Source organism: Periplaneta americana, chromosome 13 (genome assembly GCF_040183065.1).
Source record: "Periplaneta americana isolate PAMFEO1 chromosome 13, P.americana_PAMFEO1_priV1, whole genome shotgun sequence".
Lineage (NCBI taxonomy): Eukaryota > Metazoa > Arthropoda > Insecta > Blattodea > Blattidae > Periplaneta > Periplaneta americana.
In genome coordinates, this window is record NC_091129.1 from 86,639,615 (window position 1) to 86,665,737 (window position 26,123).

The 26,123-nt window shown below is 35.4% G+C and overlaps 1 protein-coding gene across 1 annotated transcript in view; it reads left to right on the plus strand.

Annotated features, from left to right (window-relative positions):
• LOC138711644 (uncharacterized) overlaps positions 1–26,123 on the plus strand; it is a 76,194-nt gene that overhangs the window by 31,422 nt on the left and 18,649 nt on the right. The window contains exons 13-20 of the mRNA XM_069842776.1: positions 177–415; positions 11,160–11,388; positions 13,280–13,439; positions 14,887–15,004; positions 16,536–16,603; positions 16,954–17,108; positions 18,683–18,823; positions 22,296–22,404. Of these exons, the coding sequence (XP_069698877.1) occupies positions 177–415; positions 11,160–11,388; positions 13,280–13,439; positions 14,887–15,004; positions 16,536–16,603; positions 16,954–17,108; positions 18,683–18,823; positions 22,296–22,404 (1,219 nt within the window). The remainder of the gene's footprint in view (positions 1–176; positions 416–11,159; positions 11,389–13,279; positions 13,440–14,886; positions 15,005–16,535; positions 16,604–16,953; positions 17,109–18,682; positions 18,824–22,295; positions 22,405–26,123) is intronic.

Sequence of the window (26,123 nt, forward strand, 5' to 3'; positions counted from 1 at the left end):
CAGCGACTTATCCTAAATTTCTGAATGTATTTTTGCTCTCATTCATTTTCTATGTGTTAGGCCTAATATATCCGGAAATGTTGTGAATTATAAACCTTATCAGCAAAATATTACATATCATTGGAACTCTAGATGTGGGCTAGATTTATTATTGTAATATTTATCTATGTTTTCAGGCTTGTAGATACTGAAGACGACGTTTTCATCCTGTACAAGTTATCCTTCATGTGTTATACGATAACAGGCTGTTTCATCACGATGGTTGTAGGGGCGATAGTCAGTCAGTTGACAGAGCCTCCTACCACTCAGAACTCGGACCCGAAATTATTCTCGCCGTTCATAAGAAAGTACGTAAACAGACGCAAAAAGGAAGAGGCTGCAGAACTAGATCTGCTGGGCGCCACTACTCCAGACTGAACAAGAAGTAATGCTACCACAGTCTAGTATATTATACAATCACGAAGCTCGAGTTGTGAGGGTACTAGGAACAATAGACTGTGTAGGTAGTATTTCGCATTGTCTGTAATGAGGCGATACTAGCGATCCTAGTGGTTAGCAACTATCTATGGATGCATATTTACTACGTATTGAGCTTCGTGACTGTATATACTAGACTGTGATGCTATTGAAGGTCTCGCCAGATCTCTGCCAGAATGGACGATAGAGCCAGAAGGTCATGCAAAAGTGAAATTGTGGAAAATGTTTGGAAGAGAAGACGAGAAAATACCTTGCAAACATAGTTATATTTCTGTGAGTGTGTGTTGAAGAAGAGATGACAGAAATTTACATTATTAATGTTGTATTCAATTTGTCAGTGAAATAAACGAATAGCTATATAAATATAATTTATCTTTTTCTCGTAGATGACTGGCAGAAGTCACATACGACGACTTTAAGATATAGGCTAATATTTATCAACACCTTCAAGAAGACATGAAGTACAGTAATTATTTAACAATAATAGAATACTCAAAACAAGTCTAGCTTAGGCTTTCATTAACCGAACGAAGTCCTCATGTGTACCGCACGGGACTCGCATTCGAGAGGGCTGCGGTTCAAATTCCCGAATCAACCAACCTGACTGTTTTTTTCGTTGTTTTCCATACTTATTTAGGCAAATGCCGGGTTGCAATTTTATTACCACTGTCCATTTCCCTTCCTATTTCCTGTAAAAAAAAGAATTTAGGTTTCATAATATCATATCATTTATCTTCATCATCTCATTCCATAGGCATATCCAAGTCATGACACATGTCTTCGTCCAATTGCAGGACTCCCAGAAATGGTCTCTGAGTTCCAAGCCTTTCGCAATACCTCTACCCGGATTCATTCCTTAAGAGCACTTACGAGTATGCTTTGACACCTCAGAAGGACCTCAGAAATAGATCCTGTACTGCTTGATCAACTTGGTGGTATGATTTTAAGCTGGGGGTTGTAGGGGGCGCATTAGGTGAGCGGGTGAGGGGTCTCATGTGGCAAGTGGGCTGGTACACCTCATTCTCATTCATCCCATAATTCAGGATGCACAATAGGCCACTGTCCAGCGGACGTACTGAAGGGTCAATCCTAACCCGCCCCTAGCCACTTAATATAGTAGTGCATATTAATAAAGAAAGCATTAAATTTACATCATTATTATGAAATGTACATACCCATAATTTGAAACAGAGCTCTTTTCGGTTGCTGGCTGAAGGGATTACAGTCCATTCGAGGAAAAATTATTGAAGACGAAAAGAGTGTAGAGCCAAAAACAAAATGCCAATAAAAACTCGATGACTCAGATTGCAGGCTGCAACAGTCTTCCACGAAATCGTTAAAAAACTCAACTGAAAAGCGACGAACTTGTTAAAAGTAATGCCTTACAAAACATTTTTTAAATACTATGAAGCGAACAATGTAGGTACTTACACTTCAATTCTATCGATAGAGACGAAATGCAATGTGTGTCTAGGAATCTTTTAAAAAATGTCAAATACAGAGGATGGTTGACAAGTTCTAACACTTATTAAGAGGTAAGCTAACAAATTACAGTAGAATTCCTAGTATCCGGCAACTGTGGGACAAAGCCAGTGTCGGATAAATTGGAATATACATTTATAGGTTATGTGAAGATATACTGTACTGCACAAACATTTTTTTCATGTTGAAATTTAGTAATATTTTAGTATAGATATTTAAAAATAAGGTTTTGAAATACGTACAATGTTTATTTTTAGTACTGAATACGGTAATGTACATTCATCGTTTATAGTTACAGTAATACATAATAGCGTAAAAAATACTCAAAGTTTTCGTAACATTATGACAATTTTAAATGGTAGCCATGTGACGTGAAGAGCAGTGTAGCCAACATCGCAACTGTGAAGACGATGATGTAACACTCGATGATTTGAACCTCTTTAACATATTTCTAATGTCTGCTTGTTTGTATATACTATCTATTATTTGAATGAAATTTTTACGCACTACAGCGTAACAGAGAATTTCACACTTTCCTATTTAGACTCATCCAATAACTCTTCGAAACAGGCGAGTTCAAGTGGTAAATTTAAAGATATCGTCTCTGCGCATTGTTTGCAAGATCCAAGTCACAGCTTACCGACGCTACCCGATCTACTCCAGGGACATAACGGGGTTTTATGTCTATGTTTTTACGCGTGAACAATGATAAGAGTAAACACAATATGTGGCATGTGCGATCCACAAAAACCACTCACATCTTCGTACGACTCTTCTCTTTCGCATGAATGACAATTTTTTTGGCCTACCGAAAAGTGCCGTTGTTTTCATATTGCTGGTTATTTGGGTGCCGGATACGAGGGATTTTCCTGTACATAATATGTAGTATAATGTAGCCTATAAGTTGCAACATTTTATTGCCGAAAACTGACGCGCTGAATTACAGCCAAGAGCGCCATTACTTGACCATGTTACTTTTCTATGAAAACCTGTATCCAAACGTCCACTCGTTACATATAATGACATCATGAAACTATGTAGCCTATTTAAAATGTAGCCTATGGTATTTTTACACTTATTATAATAAATATCTCCTGATTCTTTCCTGGCTTATATATTGTCGCTGCATCAAATACTAAGTTATTTCTCTTCTATGGAATAATGGTATTTTGCAAGATGAGGTCTAGATTCGCTTTAGTACCCGATATTCATATTCCACTTAGAACTGGGGCAAACTTCGGACAAAACACAAGTATATAAACAGACCAAGAGGGAAATTAACCCACGTCAGAACTCAACATTCAGATCAGAATGTTTTTTGTGCTTAGTCAAGAGAAGTGAAGATTACGATTTTGTGGTTCAATGTACAATTATCTGATTTTCCCTCAAGATTTAGTTATAAAAACAACTTTCTCTTGTTGAATTGACACTAAGATGCTAAATTACTTGAATTTACTAGTTCCGACTGGACTGTTAAGCATCTTTAGGACTAGTAGCTTTTATAACTAAATCTTAAGTGATATAAAATATTAGAACTGTGTAATCAAAATGTATGTGTGATTTTCATTACACATTCCTTTTGAATAATAGTTCAAGAGATAAAATATGAGTGGGAATAATATTTACCTATACTAACTGAATTGTTATGGAACGTTTGAAATCAATAATATATATACTCTATCTTCATCGTACCAGAGTTTTTACTCAGTTTTCTAACGTAGTCTACAGGTAGAATAAACATGGAAATTTATAAGACTGGATGAAACAACAATTGAAGGGTTCAGAGCCATAGTACGCCAAGAGCCATTAAATAAAAACGGAGAAAGCAAGGGTTAAAGTTAAGTGAATACCATATTTTAATGAAGATTAACATATAGTTAGTTTTAATGTGTATACTTTATATTACTTGCATTTTTTTGTCTGCATTAAACTTGGTATTACCTTCATTTTAACCCTTGTTTTCTACTGTTTTAGTAAATGGCGCTTGGCCCACTACGGTTCTGAACCCTTCAATTAAAAGCGGTTTTCTTGTAACGATTTGGATAGTCTATATAACTCTTACCTTACTGTCCACCGCTAGAATGGACATATAAGATGAATTTCTGATGTGCACACCTATAAACGGATTTTACAGAATCAAAGGAGGAAAACTCTTTTTTTCTGGGTGAGATGTTCAAATATAAATTTTGTCTATACTTAACAGTTGTCGACATATGTGAAACTGTTTGAATCTAAAGATTTACCTGTATAGTATCTTGAATATTGTGCTGCCAATGTAAATACAGGGTGAACAATAAGCATTAGATTCACGCGCTCGGCATGTCCGTCCGCGGCAAGACAAACTGATAGCCTCACCATACGACTGATTGTGAAGCCCACTGCCTAAAGGTTACGTCACGTCAGTCTTTGTTCTTATTATCATTTCGCAATAGAAATACGTCTTCTATAAAGGCGGCATTATTCAGTGTATATGTGTGTCAATTAAGTTAATATAACTCAATGTTCCATATATATCTGTAATTGCTTAAGAAAAGTAAAAGTAATTTATTCCTCCATTCCATGTATGGAGATAATGAACCTTTTCTTCTTTATCTTTATTTAACAATTTCTTCTGGGTTTTACATGCAATGTGAGTAGAGATGGTATAAGTTTTTTTATACCGCACGCGAGATATGGACAATGGAGGTACTTCCCTGGTGAGGGATCAGCTCGATCATGTTTATTATAACCCTGGTTGGTAGGTTTAACTAATACTAAACTGCGGACCGACCAAGAATTGACTGGAGAAACCGTGGGCGACCGAGAACCAGATGGGGGGACGAGTTCAAGTTGCAGCTAGGACTGTGGACCAGAATAGGACGCCAAAGAACAAGGTGGAAGGACTCAGTCAACCAACTTTGAGCAGCAGCAACAACTAGTGCTAGTGAAATTGTGAAAAAAATCTAGGAATGTAAATAGACCATCAGGTCGGCTCTTTTGATGGTCAAGACTTGAACCACCCCTGCCCAAGCAGGAGGCCTTGCCCCACTGGGAATATACGGCTTTTATTATTATTAATTATTTTATTATTATTATTATTATTATTATTATTATTATTATTATTATTATTATTATTATTATTATTATTATTATTATTATTATTATTAAACTGCGGACTTTCTGACACGTTCAGCATCGGCCTAACCTGCTGACGGGCAAGACAAGCGCAAGTGGTAAAAATTATTATTGTTCATGACCAGCCTCATGAGCTAGTAGTCAGAGCTTCTGACTACAGTTCATGAGGTTTCGAGTTCGATTCCCGGTTAGAACAGGAATTCTTCCTTAAAGGGAAATGTTCCTGTGTCCGTCCATGGTCTGAAAATTGGGTTAGGCTTTGGTTTAAGACCTCTCCTGGCACTTCATAATCATCCTATCATAACATCATCAGAACAGCGTAACTCCGCCTTCCAGGCGCCCCAACCTCAGAAGTGGGTTACAAATAAACCATTGCCAGGAGAAACCAGAAATTTTAAATGACAACCTGCTGGCAATGGTAAAAATATATATAGGATAAAATTGTAAGTGGCCGTGCATTGTCATGGAAACTTCGTAACGCACATAGCTGATTTGTTATTGTGGATTGTGACATGAGCGGTGTAGTGGACCATTGGACTGTAGACGTGGTTTTCGAAATGCCACACATCTGAAAATATACTTTCAGTATGAAAGAGCCTCTTCCCATTATTAGCACAGTGTGGGAGCTCATCTAAATATCGATTTCCTTAATCGGCGTATATCCAGTGGAAATTTTATTTCCTGGCCACCGAGATCTCCAGACCTTAACATCTTGGATTTTAGTTTATGGGACTGGATGAACGGTAAAATGTACAGGGGAAAATTTAATTCGTGAAATGAAATAAGAGCTCTCACAATGAATGCTGTTGCCGGTATTGAGAAACGTTTCAATAATCTTCGACGAACAATACGTCATCTTCTCGCTGAAATTAAAAAATACAGGGCGTTAAAAATATTCGATAATTTGAGACATGGTATTATTCTTCAAAACGAGAAGAAAAACCCAATAGACCTAGATCCTAAATTAATAAGTACCTCCCGAGATATGAGTAATTGTTCCATGTGATTTCCATTTAAAAATGCTCAGTATTATAAGAGATGGTAATATTCATCAAAGCAATACAAAAGTCTAATAAATATAGGTATGAAAATTAAATTCTCTACCAAACGAGGAGCTTCGAAATGATATATCTTCCAATGTGAGCTATTTGCTATTGGGTCTACTGTTTACTGGAGAAACCAAATGACTGCCCAAACTCTTTCTTTTTACTGCATTTCAGATATGAATCAATATACCGAATAAGAAACAATTAAATAATTATTAACACTACAAAATATGCTGTTCTTAAAATACCAATTTCAAAACTCCTGTTTCCTAACAAATTTAATTTTAGGACTCAAGTTTAGTGGACTTAGTTTTCTTGTGTTTATGAATACTAATACATCTCAGGAGATTGAATGCTTTTTTTAACGTAAATCACATTCAGTTTCTCCTATGAAGTTGAAAAATAAGCACTCACATACTATCTACAACCCTTCGAAATATTGAATCTTTTTAAAGCTTAGAGAGAGAAATAAACGGTGGAATTTTTGTGAATGTATCTTAAAGCCTTTTTAACTTGAACAAGAACATAAAATATGTAAGACAAGAATTTGCACTGAAGTAGTTCTATCCCAAAAACCGTTCGGTATAGAGCTATAGACTATATATTCCTATGAAATTGTTTGTTAAAAATAACCGATACTGTAATTTCTCAGAGTATTAACCTTTTTTCCCCCTCGGACACTCTGTATTAATTATGTATTATGAAGAAAGACTAAACTGGTCTTGACTAAAGGTGATTTTTATTATCAGTTTGGAACTACCGGTACCGATAAGTACTGCCTAAATGCTTTGTTCATTATAGCTACGTAAGACGAAAGGAAAATTTGTCAAAATGCTCGTTACGTATGCAGAAACAGTGATATAATATTTGCAAATATCTTACTCTTACCACATTTCAATTGTGCGTGAAGTTAAAGATTTCCACTGATAAAATTTGTTGCATATATCTGACCTTGTAGGAAGCAGGAAAGATTTATATTTCATGTAAATAATTTGTAAGGACTTTGTCTCAAGCAGTTAACTGTAAATCATAAACATCACAGGCTTTAACATATTGGTACAAAATTACGCAGTTAAAACCTCAGCAAGTTCAAGAACACGCACGTTAGCGAAAACTTGGAGAGGAAACGAACTACATTAAATATGATATACAAATCAAAGTGGTAGAATATTAACTTCATTACGATATCTACTTGTTCAAGAACAAATGATAAAATAATTTATAAATTCCCACAACACTAAGCAAAACACAAATCATTTTTTATAAAATCAGGTACGTATATCAATAAATTAATTTTACATCACTTATTAACTTATGTATTGACAACATTCTTAAAATGCTTGATTTATTTTATTCTACCACAATGTTATGTGTTTATTTTATTTTAGTTGGTTATTTAACGACGCTGTATCAACTACTAGGTTATTTAGCGTCGATGAGATTGGTGATAGCGAGATGATATTTGGCGAGATGAGGCCTAGTATTCGCCATAGATTACCTTGCATTCACATTACGGTTGGGGAAAACCTCGGAAAAATTCCAACAAGGTAATCAGCCCAAGCGGGGATCGAACCCGCGCCCGAATGCAACTTCAGACCGGCAGGCAAGCGCCTTAACCGACTGAGCCACGCCGGTGGCACAATGCTATGTAACAAACAATACAGTAAAATAAATGTACTGTAGTGTACTACACTATGGCACAGAATATTAAATTACAAATTATGACAGTGTTATAAAAGAGTATATTTCAGTAAATTTTATTGTTTTGAATTTTAATATATCAGATATGATTATGTCTTCTATCATATTATATGTATTATACGAGGGCCATTTCATAAGCCATAGCAAGTATGTTATGTCTGCCGAATAACCGAAAATATGATTAGTTCAGTATAGGCCTATACGTTTGAAAACCTGTTGTACATTGTACGGAATGCCACCACCAGATTGCGTCTCTATTCACTGGTGGCTAGTTGACAGCACACGATAACGTAAGTATGCTAGAGGCTAGAAAAGGTATAAATTATATTTTATTTAACGACGCTGGCAACTGCCGAGATTATATCAGCGACGCCTGTATGCCGGAATTTTGTCCCGCAGGAGTTTTTTTACATGGGTCTCTCGCATTTAAGAACACTTAAATGCCATCGACCTGGGCCGGGATTGAACCCGCAACCTCGGTCACAGAAGGCAAGCACTATACCGCCTTCACCACCCAGGGCGACTCCAAGATGGATGTAAGTAAATTTGAACAGCGGTCATACGTGAAAATTGCAGTTCTTCGTGGCAGAAATACTAGATCATTTTTGGTGTATGACAGCCAAGATGTTCTGGAATGTCATTCTGCTCGCGAAGACCACACTGTCAATGCCCATCATTTTATTTTTACTAATATTTCTAATATTAACTTGGTTATACCTTTGGATCAACGGTTTCTACCCCCTTCCACGACTGGAGTTCGATGATACTGGCGTAAAATACAAACAAATCACTTTACTAGGTATAGGAGGGAAGAAAAGTAGTTCAGCCATTTACGTAAACTAGGAAATATCACGCTTTTGAGTCTGATAACTTTCTTAGGTTTTTCTTTAATCAAAATACAGTACAGTAACAACAATGAGTGCTTTTACTCGAACTGAGTTCTCCATAAGAAAGTATTCATTATGGAGATTATATTGTACTGTCTACAGCACTTTAGCGTACAATATAGAGAATGAAGTCAAATTAAAAAATAATCATAATATGGATATTTAAACACATTTTTAAAATGGTGGCCGTTCATTCGATACAGGCTTCAGTTCTTTTGTGCATATCATTGCACTATAGACTATTGTACCTAATCCCAATTACCAGTTTCGTCCTTCGTACTAGTAACTCATGTTGAAATAATTCTGTACCTACTCTATAAAAGAGTACCTTACTTACTTACTTACTTACTGGCTTTTAAGGAACCCGTAGGTTCATTGCCGCCCTCACATAAGCCCGCCATTGGTCCCTAACCTGAGCAAGATTAATCCAGTCTCTACCATCATATCCTATCTCCCTCAAATCCATTTTAATATTATCTTCCCATCTACGTCTCGGCCTCCCCAAAGGTCTTTTTCCTTCTAGCCTCCCAACTAACACTCTATATGCATTTCTGGATTCGCCCATACGTGCTACATGTCCTGCCCATCTGGATTTTATGTTCCTAATTATGTCAGGTGAAGTATACAATGCGTGCAGCTCTGCGTTGTGTAACTTTCTCCATTCTCCTGTAACTTCATCCCTCTTAACCCCAAATATTTTCCTAAGAACCTTATTCTCAAACACTCTTAATCTCTGTTCCTCTCTCAAAGTGAGAGTCCAAGTTTCACAACCATACAGAACAACCGGTAATATAACTCTGTTATAAATTCTAACTTTCAGACTTTTTGACAGAAGACTAGATGACAAAAGCTTCTCAACCGAATAATAACAGGCATTTCCCATATTTATTCTGCGTTTAATTTCCTCCCGAGTGTCATTTAGGTTTGTTACTGTTGCTCCAAGTTATTTGAATTTTTCCACCTCTTCGAAGGATAAATCTCCAATTTTTATAGTTCCATTTCGTACTATATTCTGGTCACGAGACATAATCATATACTTTGTCTTTTCGGGATTTATTTCCAACCCTATCGCTCCACTTGCTTCAAGAAGAATTTCCGCGTTTTCCCTAATTGTTTGTGGATTTTCTCCTAACATATTCACGTCATCCGCATAGACAAGAAGCTGATGTAACCCGTTCAATTCCAAACCCTCTGTGTTATCCTGAACTTTCCTAATGGCATATTCTAGAGCGAAGTTAAAAAGTAAAGGTGATAGTGCATCTCCCTGCTTTAGCCCGCAGTGAATTGGAAAAGTATCAGATAGAAAATGGCCTATACGGACTCTGCTGTAAGTTTCACTAAGAAAAGAGTACCTTACGTACTGTAAATTCAGTCTTCACTTCTGCCCGATCCGAAAAGATAAAATTACTCAGACATGCTATCTGCTGTCCGTCCAAGCGGTTATGTCGTAGGGTCGCAGAAAGGGAGGAAATCACGTAACAGTTAATAACTTAACGAGACCCTTTTATTTAAGCTATTTTAAACAGTTTTATAATATTACATGGACATCCAATTCCTAACAGAAATTAATGTTCTCAGAAGAGCTAAGACAGCCCAGCCACTTGCTGGCGAATAAAAGCTGGTGGGGGAAACCGCGATACGACGTAGGCAAATGGACGACAATACCTGTGCGAAAATGATTCAATATTGAAAGCTCTTTCGTCACTGAAAAACGCGAACATTTTTTGGAAGGTACTGTTTACTATGGCCGTAAGGCTACTATGGCTGTATATGCGGTCTTGGTTCTGTGTGGAGGACGGTTGAACTTCATTATTAGAGGGAGTGGGAGTGAAGTACATTCAAAAACTCAGGTACAATAAAAATTGAAGTAAAAATAAAATGAAGTCCCTGTACATACCGTTCTTGATGTACCATTTGCGTCGTACAATTCGGAGGACAAGTTCAGCACTGCTGGACAATGCCATGATCCTCCGTAATAACGCAACAACGAACACTGCAGCTCCTGTCAGGAACCTTTTACAGCGATGGGGATGAGAGGTCTTGGAACAAGCTCCCTACTCGCCTGATCCCAGTCCATGCAACTTTGACCTCATTCCACAATAAAATTGAAGAAGACGCTGCGTGGAAATTGGTTTGCAAACAGGGAGGACATCTTAACTTCGTTTCCACGAGAGGTGGTACACATAGACGATAGACTAGATGTATGTACGAGTATGTATAGGTTCTTTTCTTTCAAATCATATGTATGCTATAGAAATAAACAGTTTTTTTTCAATTTTATTTCGTAATATTGGTACTGGTACATAACTCCTTGTGGTTTACCCCTCTTCAATAATATGAGCTTCAAACTAGTTTATTTATTAATATATTATGATCGAGCGCCGATATACGTTCATTCCACTGTCTCCAATATTATAATCTCTAGTCATTTATTGACTGTAATGTTATGCAGTCACTGTCAACAAACCCGTCATGAATTCAACGGATGGGCACGAAGTGCTCGGAGCGCAGATGGTGTTCAGCTGGCTGGACATGCTGAGCTTCGTGCTGATGCTGGCCTTGTCTACGCTGATCGGCGTGTACTTCGGCCTGTGGGGCAAGAAGGAGGACACGCCCAAGGAGTATCTGCACGGAGGAAAGACCATGAGCATCCTTCCCGTCGCAATGTCGCTGTCCGTCAGGTCAGTCACGAAGCAGTAATGACAAGAGAGCCTACATTTAAGAACTAACCATATTTCGCTATTTATTCCCCCTATATAATCCTTATCCGTTTGGTTTATTAAATTTAATTTCTCCAACTGCTCTACAGGCTATGGTAATCACTATTTCCTTTCCCTTATTACGCTAATTCTTCCCTAATTCCCCAACATTGTTTTCTTCTTCATTATCATCTTTATTTAACAGCATTGTCTTTCACATCCTCATTCTCTCACGTTCTCTTTTCCCTCCTCCTAATTCATTCAAGTTCACATTTTCTTCCTCGTCATTCGCTCACGTTTCCTTTTCTCTCTTTCTCATTCACTCAAGTTCTCCTTTTCATCCTCTTCATTCACTCACGTTCTGTTTTTCATCTCCATTCACTCATGGTCTAGTTTCCTCCTCATTCACTCATAATCTCTTTTCTCTGCTCATTCGGTCACGGTCTGTTTTCGTCCTCAATCACTCACGTTCTGTTTTGACACCTCCTTATTCACTCAAGTACTCTTTTTCATTTTCTATGTTCACTCACGTTCTCTTTTTCCTCCTTACTCATTCATGGTCTATTTTCCTCTTCATTCACTCATGTCCTCTTTTGCCTTCTTATTCATTCAAGTTCTCCTTTTCATCTTCTTCATTCATTCAAGTTCTCTTTTTTCTCCTCATTCACTCACGGTATATTTTTCTCCCCATTTACTCACGTTCTCTTTTGCCTACATATTCACTGAAATTCTCCTTTTTACCCTCTTCATTCACTCACGTTCTCTCTTTCCTTCTCATTCACTCATGGTCTATTTTTTTCCTCATTGAATCCTGCTTCTTTTGCCTCCTCCTTATTCACTCAAGTTCCCTTTTTCTTACTCTTTATTAATTCACTCACGTTCTCTCTTTCCTCCTCATTCACTTCGTTCTCTTTTGCCTCCTCCTTATTCTCTCAAGTTCTCTTTCTCATCCTCTTCATTCATTCATTCATTCATTCATTCATTCATTCATTCATTCATTCAGGTTCTCTTCATTCACTCATGGTCCAATTTCCTCCGCATTCACTCGCATTCTCTTTTTCCTTCTCATTCACTCATGGTCTATTTTCCTTCTCGCTCACTCATGTTCTATTTTCCTCCTCATTTACTCCCTCTCATCTCATTCTCATTAATTCCTACTCCTCATTCATTTCTGTTCTCTTTTTTCTCATCTTCTTTCACTCACGTTCTCTTTTCTTCCCTTCTTGTCATTTACTCACCTTTTCTTTTCCTTCCCATATATTTACGTTTTCTTTTCCACCTCATATATTCACATTCTCTTTCTCCTCCTCATTCACTCACGTTCTCCATTTCCTTTTCATTCAAGCTCTTTTTTCCTCCTCCTCCTCAATCACTCACGTTCTTTTTTTCCTTCTCATTACTTATTCACGTTCTCTCTTTCCTACTCATAATTCACTCATGCTCTCTTTTTCCTCATTCTCATACATTCTTCTCACTCCTCGACTTTCTCTTATTACCCTCAAGTTAAGTCTTGTGTTCATCAATTTCGCTTGCTGTCAATCCCTATCCACTCTCTTTTTTATCTTTTATCTTCTCCTTACCTTTTTACATTTCCTCTAATTTCCATTTTATCTACTTCTTATTCCCAGTTTTCATTATTATAGTCGTTTTCCTTTTGCATTTAACTCATATATTTTACACCCTTTCCTTATTTCTGTATCTTTGAACAACATTTCTTTTTCTATATTTTAGAATTTATAACGCATTCTTTTTTAAGCTATACTACGTAAAGTTATTAAGATTAGACAGTTTCACGCTCCCATCTCTTTTATCTTTATTTTTTAGATTAATAGAATTACTTTGTGTTGACAGAAATGAAATATTCATGTTACAGTGTTGTATCCGGCGTTACTGTTATGGGCGCCCCTTCAGAGATCTACTTGTACGGCACACTCTACTGGCTCATATGTATATCTTGTGTTATTGTTGGGTTAATCAACAATTACTTCTATTTACCAGTTTTCTACGATTTGCAACTCACATCTACTTATGAGGTAATATAAATAAGCCAGAATGAATATCACAATCCTCACTTTTAATTATAATTACCTATGTCAATTCTAGTTTGGTATTTAACACAGAATTGGTATTTACCTATAAATATTAATTACGGGCCTCTGATTAATGCCAATATTATAAAATTAAGTATTTTTTTAATTGTTAATTTAAATTTTTAAATGTTTTTTCAATTGTTATTTTACATTTTGAGATTCTATTTAAGTTATTTCTCTGTAAATTTCTCTAAGTTCTATTCAATTGAAATATTTGATTTCGTTAAATTTTTCAGCGTAGATTTATAGGATAAGTTTACAAATCATTACACATTACTCCAATTACACCTTCGGGTTAATATACAAGGGCATTACAAATGATTCATCAGGATTTAAGAGGCTGTATAAAAAAGTATAAAACTTAGAATAATGTATGATACATCAAAGTAAACAGAAACTTTGCAAGTTTCGAGCACACCTTCACAAGTGTTCGATATGGCTTCCTCTCATTACACAACACACATCGATGCGATATTTACGTTCGTCCCATACGCAAAGTAGCACATCCCTGGTAATGGTCGTAAATTAATCTGTAATGCGATCCTTGAGCTGAACAAAAGTTGCTGCAAGTGGTGGCACGTACACTATGCCTTTTACACATCCCCAGAAAAAAAAAATCACAGACCGTTAGGTCGGGGGATCTAGGAGGCCACTGTAACAACGCTAAGTCATCTTCAGCGCATCGCCCAATTCAACGGCGAGGAAGTTCTGTGTTCAGGTAGCGACGCACTTCAGTGTGATAATGGGGCGGCGCCCCATCAAGTTGGAATATGAAGTTATTGGAATCCTCAATCACTCGAGGAAACAACCATTGCTGCAGCATATCGAGGAATGACATATCTCCGTGAAAAAAGAGCTCGTATGCCTTTGATTTAGATACTCCAGCAAACACATTCACTTCTGAAAAATTTAGTTCATGTTGCTTTGTCAAATGTGGTTTTTTCAGTATCCAGATGTTTTCAGTACCCCAGATGCGTACATTATAGCTATTAACTTTGCCACTCAAGTGAAATGTGGCCTAGTTACTTAACACTAGAAGATCCTCAATTCTCTTCCATAGAGGCCAGCATGGAATTACAAAATTCACATCGTTCAACGAGGTCTTCCGGTTTTAGCTTTTGCAGTAACTGTATGTGGTATGGGTTCATTCGAAATCTGGTTCTTCAAATTTTCCATACAGTCCATTGAGGAATATCACCGGGGCAGCGTAGCTCCGCCTTTCAGAAGTTGGTTACACATAAGCTACTGCCAAGAGAGAACACGAGTAATATCTAAGTACAACCTGGTGGTATTCTACTGACGTTAAATGATTTTAAAATTTCCTTTAAAATAAACATATTTCTAGCTGTAAAGTTTTCTTCGATTGTATTATTCTCTCATTTTATTTCAGTATCTTGAACTCCGGTTCAGCAAGAAGGTTCGTGTAATGGCATCTGTGTTGTACACAATCAATCTGATCTTGTTTATTCCCATAGCAGTTTATGTGCCAGCTCTAGCTCTAAATCTAGGTAAGATCTTCGGTCATATCACTCTCGTTCAGTTATTAGTTTTTAAGAGAACATACAGGGTGTAAGGAGGAATAATAAATATGTTAGGAGTGGCAGTATGAATTATTCCGAGTCAAATAGTTCATCCAAGCACGTGTCCAATATTCAATATATGAACACCTCCCTCAAAGAACGTTGTATATCAACGGCTTTTGCATATGATATATAACGTTCTTTGAGGGAGGTCTTCATATGTGGAGATAGAACTATTTATAGAAAATCTTAAAATTGGCTTCATGATTACATTTAAGAACTTATTGCTTACATGCTCCGTTGCAAAATTTCCGGAATATATATTTTTCTAGCCGACATGAATAATGTTACGTGGCTTATTTCTGTTTCTGGTGTTGGCATCATTCATAACGTCACTTTCGTAGTAGAAGTTTCAAGATCATAGTCATTGTTGTTTTGTGGCAACTGGGCTGTTGTTGTTTGTGTGGTACTCGTTCATCGCAACACTTAGTTGTCCCGTTTTCAACTCAAATAATTACTTTATAATCAATTTATGGACCTGTTTAACCCGTCTGCCAATTGCAATTCTTAGGGGAGACTGTTGTACCTTTATCATGGTGAACCTTTGAACATTTTTTGTTTTTTAATTTTTGCTGCTACCTATAGGACTCAAACTGAAGTAGATTGTAGAGAAAGCCTATAAGTAGCTCTGGTCGTAGTTTCAGTTTGATTTACTGCAAAGTGTGAGTTCCGTGGACAAAAGAAGTTTTTTAGTATTAAAAGTAAACATTTCGTTCATTGATATATGTTTTCTAACACAAAACCAGATTGTATTTGTTAATATGTTTCAAGTACGGTGTGTTCGCTATCATCTGGTGAGTAATAACATATTTTAATTTCCATGATTAATTCGAATCTCTACTTTTGGAAGCCATATTTGTTTAAAAGTGCACCCTCCTGTACCTTTGAGCACAAAAAATCTTGTACCATGGAACACGTTCCAAAGTACACGATACTATCAATTTTTGTTTTTCTCTTATTTTAAGATCATGTCACGAAGTAAATCTGGAGTTAAGAGGCCCCCCAATTTATCCAGATGCCTTGAAGAAAGCTGTTGAAGCAGTTATTGCTTCTCCAGAAATAAAATCTCAAACAGAGAAGCCTGCTCTGGTTTATGATGGCAAATAAATTTTAAATACGATTGTCAGTTTTTACAGCTATATTCCCACATCTGTTCCAACTTACAAGAGGATATGTTCCAAGGTACATGAACCTGTTGTACCTTTGAACACATTACATTATCCCTTCATTTTATTTTTCCCATCCTTAATAGATCTGTAAAACAGGAAAATACATAGTAAGGTGTAAACGAATATTCAATAATTGTTTCAAGCATTTTTTTATTTTAAAAATTTCATTTCCCAAAATTAAAAAAAATAAAATGTGAAAAGTGTTTAAAGGTACAACGGTCTCCCCTATCAACAGTCATATTCTAGAAAATAGAGCGAGAATAAATGACAATTTTTTCATTTTATTCCAGTCAGTGGCATGAACATCTACTTCATCAGCATTATTATAACCGTTCTCTGCGTCTTCTACACTATGGTAGTAAGTAAGAATATATTTTACACTTAAGTGGACAAGATGTGCATCACATGGAATTTGAAAATAAAGTGACGTTGAGATCACAAATTAGCAAATTTAGCTTATCATTGGTATTGTTACCAATATATTATTATTATTATTATTATTATTATTATTATTATTATTATTATTATTATTATTATTATTTTGTCAAATCCTAACACGATGCACAAATTTAGAAATAATTTCCGGATTCGGGGTAAAAAAGAAATTAAAGAGGACAAGTCTTATAAATCACCAGAAAAAATAACACAATGCAGAGTATGCTATAGATAGTTTTGCTTCCTGTGGATATTTTATTCTGGTCTCTCTAGGGTGGAATAAAAGCTGTGGTGTGGACAGACTTCCTGCAAGGGATTGTAATGCTGGTGTCTAGCTTCATGGTCGTCATACTTGGGCTGCAGTACGTCGGAGGATTCGAGACGATGTGGGAGAGGAATACAGAGGCCGGGAGAATACGTTTCTTCGAGTGAGTATTAATAGTGTCAAAACATTAGAGTTAAAGCCGGAAATAACGCATTGATGTATTATGGATTATGCTAATATATATTGTTCTTTTACCGCAACTTCATAAAAATGTTAATTTCATATTTTGTGTTTTCATTCATCCGTCTCTCTAAAGAATAAACTATTATTACTATATTCCCTTCTATTTAATTATCCTCTTACTGAGTCTAAGTTTAATTTATTCCTATTCTTTTACACTCAAAATATTTTCCATCTCTTTTTTCCTTTATCACTTAATTTCTTTCATTCGCCTCTTTCTACTTTCATTTCATTTAACTAATTTTCCTTATTATATTTTTCTAAGCTATGTTTAATTTTTCTTATATACACATTTCAGTTATAGCTCGCGCAAGAAACGATTACCGAAAACAAATGATGGCGTTGCTGTCTGTTTTGACGTGTGTATGTAGGCACGCCGAGGGGGGAAAGGTGCGAGCCGATGGAAGTACTGTCTCTTCCGAGAAGAGGAACAAATGAGGACATCGCTGTGGAAATAAAGAACGTAGCAAGAGAAAAATTCGAAGCTAATTAAACGCGCAACATATGTTTACGAATGAAATAATTGTGCGATACAAGACACGCATTCACATGCAATGGAATAAACTAAAGTCGTAATGTAACTATCTCAACGCAAGACTGATTCTATCGATGTCATTTCTTTTCCAGCTGTACTCTTGAACATAATTCAAGTTATCTCATGACCTGTCCTGTCGCCCACTCATCCTTATCGCAGTGTTTGATTCGCATTCCTTCCGTCGGTATTCTGTGCTTGCGAGACCTATACCGTTGTTCTCTTGTAATAGATCGTATTTATGATTACATAACTTTTTTGCTTCTATTATCGGCATTTGTCTTGTTTTTGCTATTATAAAATTGTATTTCCTACTTTATTTCCTTGCTTCCATCGGTATTCACCATTCATAACTTAATGAAGCCAGTCAGCAAGATTATTAAATAATTAACCAATCCATAGATTCGTTTAGTCAGTCCATTCGGTAAATCAGGCAGTTGGGTCATTCAGTCACACACTCAAAGTTTGCCAGCAACGTAATTTCAATCAATCAATCAATCAATCAATCAATCCATTCATTCAGTTAGTTCATTCAGTAAAACATACTTTATTTATGTACATACTAGTTTATTTATTTATTTAAAATTTATCTACCTATGTATTTATTTGTAATTTATTTACCTATTTTTATTTATTTATTTATTTTATTTATTCCTTTACTTGTTTGTTTGTTTATTTGTTATTTATTGTTTATGTATTAGTTTATGTATTTGTTCATATATTAGTCTGTCGATTTATTTGTCTGTTTGTCTACTTATTTAATTATTTATTTGTGTATTCATTTATTTATTCACTCATTTATTTTTTCAGTCAGTTGAATATTGAACTCATAAATGTTTGTATTCATTCATTCAAATAACTATTTACTTATTCATTCATTCATTCATTCATTCATTCATTCATTCAGATTAATGTTAAGTTTATAAATATATTATGACAAATTATCTCTCAATGTTAAATTTCAGAATGAGCCTGTCCCCCTTCAAAAGGATGACTTTCTGGAGTGCTGTAATTGGTGACTCATTTGGCTGGATGGGCACCTTCGTTGTGAACCAGGCAATGGTACAGAAGTTTATGGCTCTGCCTACTTACTCCAACGCGCAATGGTAAAGTAACTCATAACTTTCGTAAAAGTTTAAGTACCGTAATTTCCCATAACTATGGTCTAGGCATCCAACTATGGTCCAAAACGCATTATGTACTACTTAGTCCCCCAAGAGTTCTGTGTTTGCCAGTTAAGGCGCCACTGTGATGGATTTATGTTCCCCATATATATACTTCTATCTACCATTACACGTGGAAATTATATGGATGCTTAACAAGGTCAGTGTGCATCGTTCTTTTGAATGCGTGAAGACACGAAATCATTCAGTTTGTGTTTGTCTGTTTTATTAAGCTCTCCTCTATAGAACTGGTACGTTATAGATATATGATTCTTTGTACAATTAAACCTGGGTATATAGTGTTTACATTCACCTAATAATTATACTGGCAGAGGTTAAGGACTCTGCGTGAAAAATGTTTAACCTCAAGGCTAGAAGTCAGTCCTCAACTATGTACCACATTTTTTCGTGGACCATAGTTGTATTTCATTTTGAAATATTTGTTTCAATGAAATGTGAACAATTTGATTATTTACTTCTGCAAATACGGTATCTCAGTATACTCTAAAACACCATTTAACATTATAGTCCAGTAAATAAAGAAACAGGCTATTCCAGCATTCAATGGTACTAGCACAAATAATGGTCCGGTAAAACGAAAACTTCAGGGTAGAAGGATCACAACCGTCCCTGTAAGTGACTATGAAAGCGATTAAATTGAATTGGATACAGATTATGTTGTTTCCGGTGTTCTCTCCATATTTACAGACACTGAGTCAAACATGGAAAAGAAGACGAAATCTGTTAAATTAATGCTAAAGGCACATAGTTATATGGTAGTTACTTATATTTATTCATTATATTTATTCATTAATGGAGGTGCTTTGACTGCTGCAAGATACATCGAAGGAGGTCTAATTTAACATGTGGTAACATATGCCCCACTTATTGGTGGAAAATTCCTGTTAATCCATGACAGTGCTTGCCCTCATGCTACAAGAATCGTGGATCGAATAGGATGACATGACCAGCAAGAAGTCCTGATATAAACCCTATTTAACATGTGTGGAAAATGCTAAGGAAGCGAGTTAGATGTCGTGTAACTCCTCACAGCAACTTATAGCAGCACCGAAATGTTCTAAGTAAAGAATGGAAATTACCTGGTTGAGGTTTTTTCCGGGGTTTTCCCTCAACCCAATACGAGCAAATGCTGGGTAACTTTCGGTGCTGGACACCGGACTCATTTCACTGGCATTATCACCTTCATTTCATTCAAACGCTAAATAACCTAGATGTTGATACAGCGTCGTAAAATACCCAATAAAATAAAATAAAAAGCGATCCAGGTCAGGGAGTCGAACACATAGTATTTGCTTAAGATTACTCATCTTTTATGTTGCTGTTGCTTACTAATACTATCTACTTATGGCATGGTGGTTCACTTAGATTTTTTCTCGTTTTTGGTAACTCTATACCACCTATTACAGGGCTGGGCACATTACGCGATTCTGAGAAATGAGCGCTGTGTACTTTAAAGAGCTTGTCTCGCGAGCGGTGTGACGTATGCATACTGTACGTCATTCAGTGTCGGTGGAGTGGTGACTCTGCACTATGAAGGCGAACTTTGAAGACGGAGCTTCCGCTCATAGACTAAAGCGGACCGCTACTCCCAATGCTTTTAATGTATCATGGGAGAAGTAGTTATTTTTCGTAGAGAGCAGTGGATTAGCAAAGTGTTTATTTTGTCATAAAACACTCCAACTGATTAAGAGGTTCAACATCCAACGACATTATTCTTTACAACATGGTACTGAATATGACAAATATGTATATAATGAAGGCCATAAATTAATACAACTTAAAGAAAATGTTTCTCAGGTACATTATATTAGAGTATCTATTTGATATTTGCATTTCATTATAAGTTATTATACAGTTAGTAATATATAATTTTAATTTATACATATATAATAATATATATCATGAACTGTAATATACTATACGGTACTATGATATATCATAATATTTGTATAATTTAAAATTATATATTACTAAATGTACTATAATAACTTATAATACAATATAAATATCGAATAGACACTCTAATATAATGTACCTGAGAAACATTTTCTTTAAGTTGTATTAATTTATGATCATATATCATATCATATCATATCATATCATATCATATCATATCATATCATATCATATCATATCATATCATATCATATCATATCATATCATATCATATATCGCATCGCATCATTTTATATTATATTATATTATGTTATATTATATCATATCATATATCGTATCACATTATATTATATCATATCATATCATATCATATCATATCATATATCGCATCGCATCATTTTATATTATATTATATTATGTTATATTATATCATATCATATATCGTATCACATTATATTATATTATATCATATCATATCATATCATATCATATCATATCATATCATATTATATTATATTATATTATATTATATTATATTAACAGAATGACAATAATGCACTTAGTGAATCGGCCATGAGAATTAGCTACAAAATTTGCCACGAAATTGCAAAGGAATTGAAAACATTCAACGAAGGTGAATTCATCAAGCGATGTTTAATTATATTGGCAGATGAACTCTGTCCACAGCAAGTAGGGGAAGGGGAAACCATATGCCTGTCTCGTAGAACCGTGGTGAGGAGGTTGCAATATGTGTGTATGGGTTATGTAAATAAGCGTAATGATTTGTGTGTGTGCATAGAGCGAAGTTTATTTCATTAAATTAATGAGTGTTATAAATTCTGTAAAGTACAACGGATTGATGTAATATTCTTATAAACTATTATGTACTGAAAGACTGAATGACTAGAACAACCGTGGCTTTTGTTACATTAATTCAGGGAAGGTAGCTGTAATGCGAGTCCGCCACTGCATGAGCGTTCTGCAACAAATTTCATTGTTACAATTAATTATACAAGAAGCATGTGTTTTGTGACTAGCAAAATTTGAATCTGTGACTCTGAAATCAGCTACAAGGATCGATCCGGTTTCTTTTGCCACTACTGTACTTCTCGTATAAGACATATAACAATATTTTAATATTAAAATTTAATCCAGTGTTTAAAATATATTGATACACATTCATATCATCTATTTGCAAAAATTCTGGTTCAGAAAATGTTTAAAATAATAATAATAATAATAATAATAATAATAATAATAATAATAATAATGGATATTTATTTATTAAGGCTACTTTCTTCAGTACAAACAAAAGAATTGCAATAATGAGATTACTAAGGATCCAAATTTCGTTATTATGCAGTATTATATTCGTACTAAAACAATAAACTAAAATACATTCCCAGAATTAGCGCTTATGTAGACAGGTATTAAAACTCCCTTCTCGTATCACAGACAAGAAATTTTATTTAATTTCTTTCCGTACCTATGTTTGCAGGGCCCAGTTGATCGCTGTAAGCGGCCTTATTGTCTTGAAAAGCACCAGCTGCTTCACGGGCCTCCTTATTTACGCCTACTACTACGACTGCGACCCAATCAAAGCAGGGGTAAGAAACTATTCACGTTATCTACTCAGTTTTGGTTTCCCGCTCTTTCTCTTTTTGTTGTTATTTTCTTCATCTATTTCTCTATCCCGTTTCATTTTTTTCTCCCTATTTACAGTGTTCTTTGCAATAACATTTTGTGTCGCTGAACAGCATGGAAATTTTGTAACCACGATTGGAATAAGCTGATGGGGATCATAAAGAAAATTGGCGTGGATTGGAAAGAGAGGAGGCTGTTCAGTAACCTTTATATGAAACAACGAGTCTAAGTCAGGATAGGAGAAGAAATGTTAGAAGGAAGCGAAATAGGGAGAGCAGAGCGTCAAGGATGCCCTTTATCAAATATCCTGTTCAACTTGGAAGACTTAGTGAACAACTATTTTCAGAACATGGGAGGAGTGATAGTAGGAGTAAGAATAAAGTGCATAAGTTTTGCTGATGATATCGCATTGCTAGCAAAAGAGGAGATGATACTAAGGGATATGTTACTGCAGTTAAATGACAGCTTTCAGCAGTATGGGATGAAGATAAATGCCAACAAGACTTAGACCATTGTCATAGCTGTTTCAAGTTTCTCAATGTTTAATGGTGCTATATATATAAATAGAATAAATATTTAACTTGTTTCACTATTATTATTATTATTATTATTATTATTATTATTATTATTATTATTTCTTCCTACAAATATTTATTATTCTCTCACTAACATTACTTATCTAACTTCTAACTTTCATTATTGACTTTTGCTTTCATTATTCACTTTCATGTTATTTTACGGTCTACATGTTAATGTAATAACTAGGCCTACTGTAAACCAGTTGTATTCAATTAGAATGAGTCTGGCTGGGCAGACGAGAAGTCCTACTGGCACTAGCTCTGCCAGATTAAATTAATAAATAATGATAATAATAATCATAATAATCATCATCATAATAATACAGTAACAAACAGAAATATCTGCCTTGTAAACTAAATAATTGATACTTTAACCTTAAATGGCATACCTTGACCAATGTTAGCTTATGCCATGTCTAGCTTCAATCCAACTCAGCTACGGATGGGTATTACGTAAGTCAAAATCATGAGTTCATTCCGTCCCATCTTGTATATATCTAATAAAGATTTATTTTAGTTCTACAGAACTATCTGTGGTAATTAATAACAAATGGTAACCAACACAGCACAATTTGTTATTTTATTTTACGATATCTTGAATTTAACACTAGTAGTAACACTACCATAATCACATCATAACATCGGTATACATAGAAAAACGTTGGATTCAGACTGTGATAGATCATAGTCTATGAGAGCGACGAGGAACTGCCTCTCTCAGAGAGATTTGCTTCTATCGCTACCTTAGTTGCTGTTATAATATGTAGATTCTCATGCTGACAGCTCTGTTTACAATATGAGTTCCTCGTTCCTGATCTAACAAGGGAACCTTCCTAAAATGCAACTCGCAGTGAAATATGTAACTTATTTTAGTTTGAAAATCTACTGAGGACATATTCATTCCAAAGGGTTGAAGAAATATAAGAACACGGGCATGAAAGACAGTACAGTTTGCAGACGAACTGAAATGGAAATGGGGAGGCCACGTAGCTATCTAGGATGCGTGACACCCAGTGCACAGAGTGACCATGTGGGACTCCAGGATCGGGAAGCGGAGTGCAGGAAGACAGAGAACCAGATGGACGGATATGTTCACACAGAGAGCGGGGAAGCAGTGGACGAGGCGTGCAAGAAGCAGATCAACGTGAAAAAAACTGTAGAAGGAAACGTCAATCGGTGAAAACTGAAATGTGTTCTAATGTGCCAGCAGCAACGCGAATGAATATGTGAATAGTAAAATGATGCAACGTGCTTGGCAGAATCAGTGATTAGTGACCGTAAACCAGTGAAATGCTTCATACCCAACACGAGAGATGATGAACAAGAGAACAGGGTCGAACACTCTCTAGGCTAGCTCACCTAAAGAGTGAATCAGAGCTACCATGCCTACGTGCAGGAGGTCTTAGACCTCAAAGGATGTCATAGGCTAAATTCTAAAGGGTATAAACATGACACGGAGTATATTAGAGAAGGGTATTTTTCACTAATATTCTCATATATTGAAGAAAAATTAGAAATATTAATACACTATAATTACCGATGCTTTTCGACATACCACAGACAACTCTTTTATGAGACAATGCTTTAAACAAAACGTAGAAGTGCAGTGAGCACATCTGATTACTTTCAATCTATTACACATCGAACAATGAACGCCTGTGAATGCTTCAAAACAATAGGCCTACTCCAGCAGTGTCCGAAACTTCCCGGTCTTTCATACAGATAACCGCATTTGAAAGAAAACAAACCTGATTAATGGCTTGAAGATGTCTGCCATAAACTGATTTTGTGTCAAGGATGGAAGTTTCAGAAATTTCTCTCGAGACCAGATATTGAATTCATCAGTGTCCCATATGACAAATTCTGTCGCATACTTTACGAAGTTTTTATAAGGCCTGAAGAAATAGACATCAAGAGGCTGAATCTTGACTTACGACCAGGTGGGATCAGTTTAACTTTGAAGTTCACATTCAGCGGTTCACTTTGTTGCAGTAAGTTGTTATCTTTGTTTGCTGACCAAGACTCAACGAGGAGCACATCAGTTGGTTTCATCCATGCCGAAATTGGCCAAATCACTCTTATGCATATTTTCAGTTACATCCATGTAATTTCAACGACGAAAAGTGTTTTCTCCACGACTATTGATGTGCGTGATGTTTAAAACAATTTATGAACGACGTGAATAGGGCACTCTACAAAGTACGTACAAAGCTGTGTTATGTAACAAAATAAACTTGAAGGATAAAATGAAATCCGATTTTACATTCAAATTTAATAAAATAATTGATTGGAAAATTGATGGTTTGTCCTAAGTTCTGTGGATATATTATCATAAGACACGTACTTTTTCTAAATGAATGTATGGCAGATATTCTATACTTATACACAGAATTTTCTTTAAGCGAATTCGTAGCAGAATTCTGATAAGTTTGGACAAAAAATTGGAGTTCTGTTTTCTCCTAAATAAAACTTAATTCATGAAAAAGGTAAAATTCTACCTCTTCTGGAAAATTGTACCAATTTCTCCTTTCCTCTTCCTTTCAAGTACACAGGGAACACCTTTGAAATGCATGTGCATCGTCTTTTAAGATCCAGTAAGCCTACATTTCTCCCTGTATTTATATTTTAGAATTTTACTTTTTATGAAGTTCTCCTTACGGGAAAGTTCGAAAAATGTTTGAGAATTTTATGATAAAAATAAATATTAAATGTTGTTATAAGTTTAATTTACAATGGGTTTTACTATAAATTTTGAGAGGTTCAATTGCCATATATTAAAAAAAAATAACAAACATGAAAATTAAAGAATTCGTCTGTGGTAAAATATACATATATTAAAACGCAGGGGAATATTTATTCAAAATTTCAAGGTAATAGCATTGAAACTGCTACACAGAGGATTTTCCTATTCGCTAGTAGGCCTAATTAAAAGTTAATAAATGCTAATAGCTTTATAATTAATAAAACCACGTTTTCCAAATTTTGTGTAACGTGTACTGTTAACGGCATAAACATGTGATAAAAATTTCAGAACGATAATTTTAGATATGTGAAAGTTAAAAAATTCAATCGTAACTACCCTTAAAATAATGATTTCCAAATAA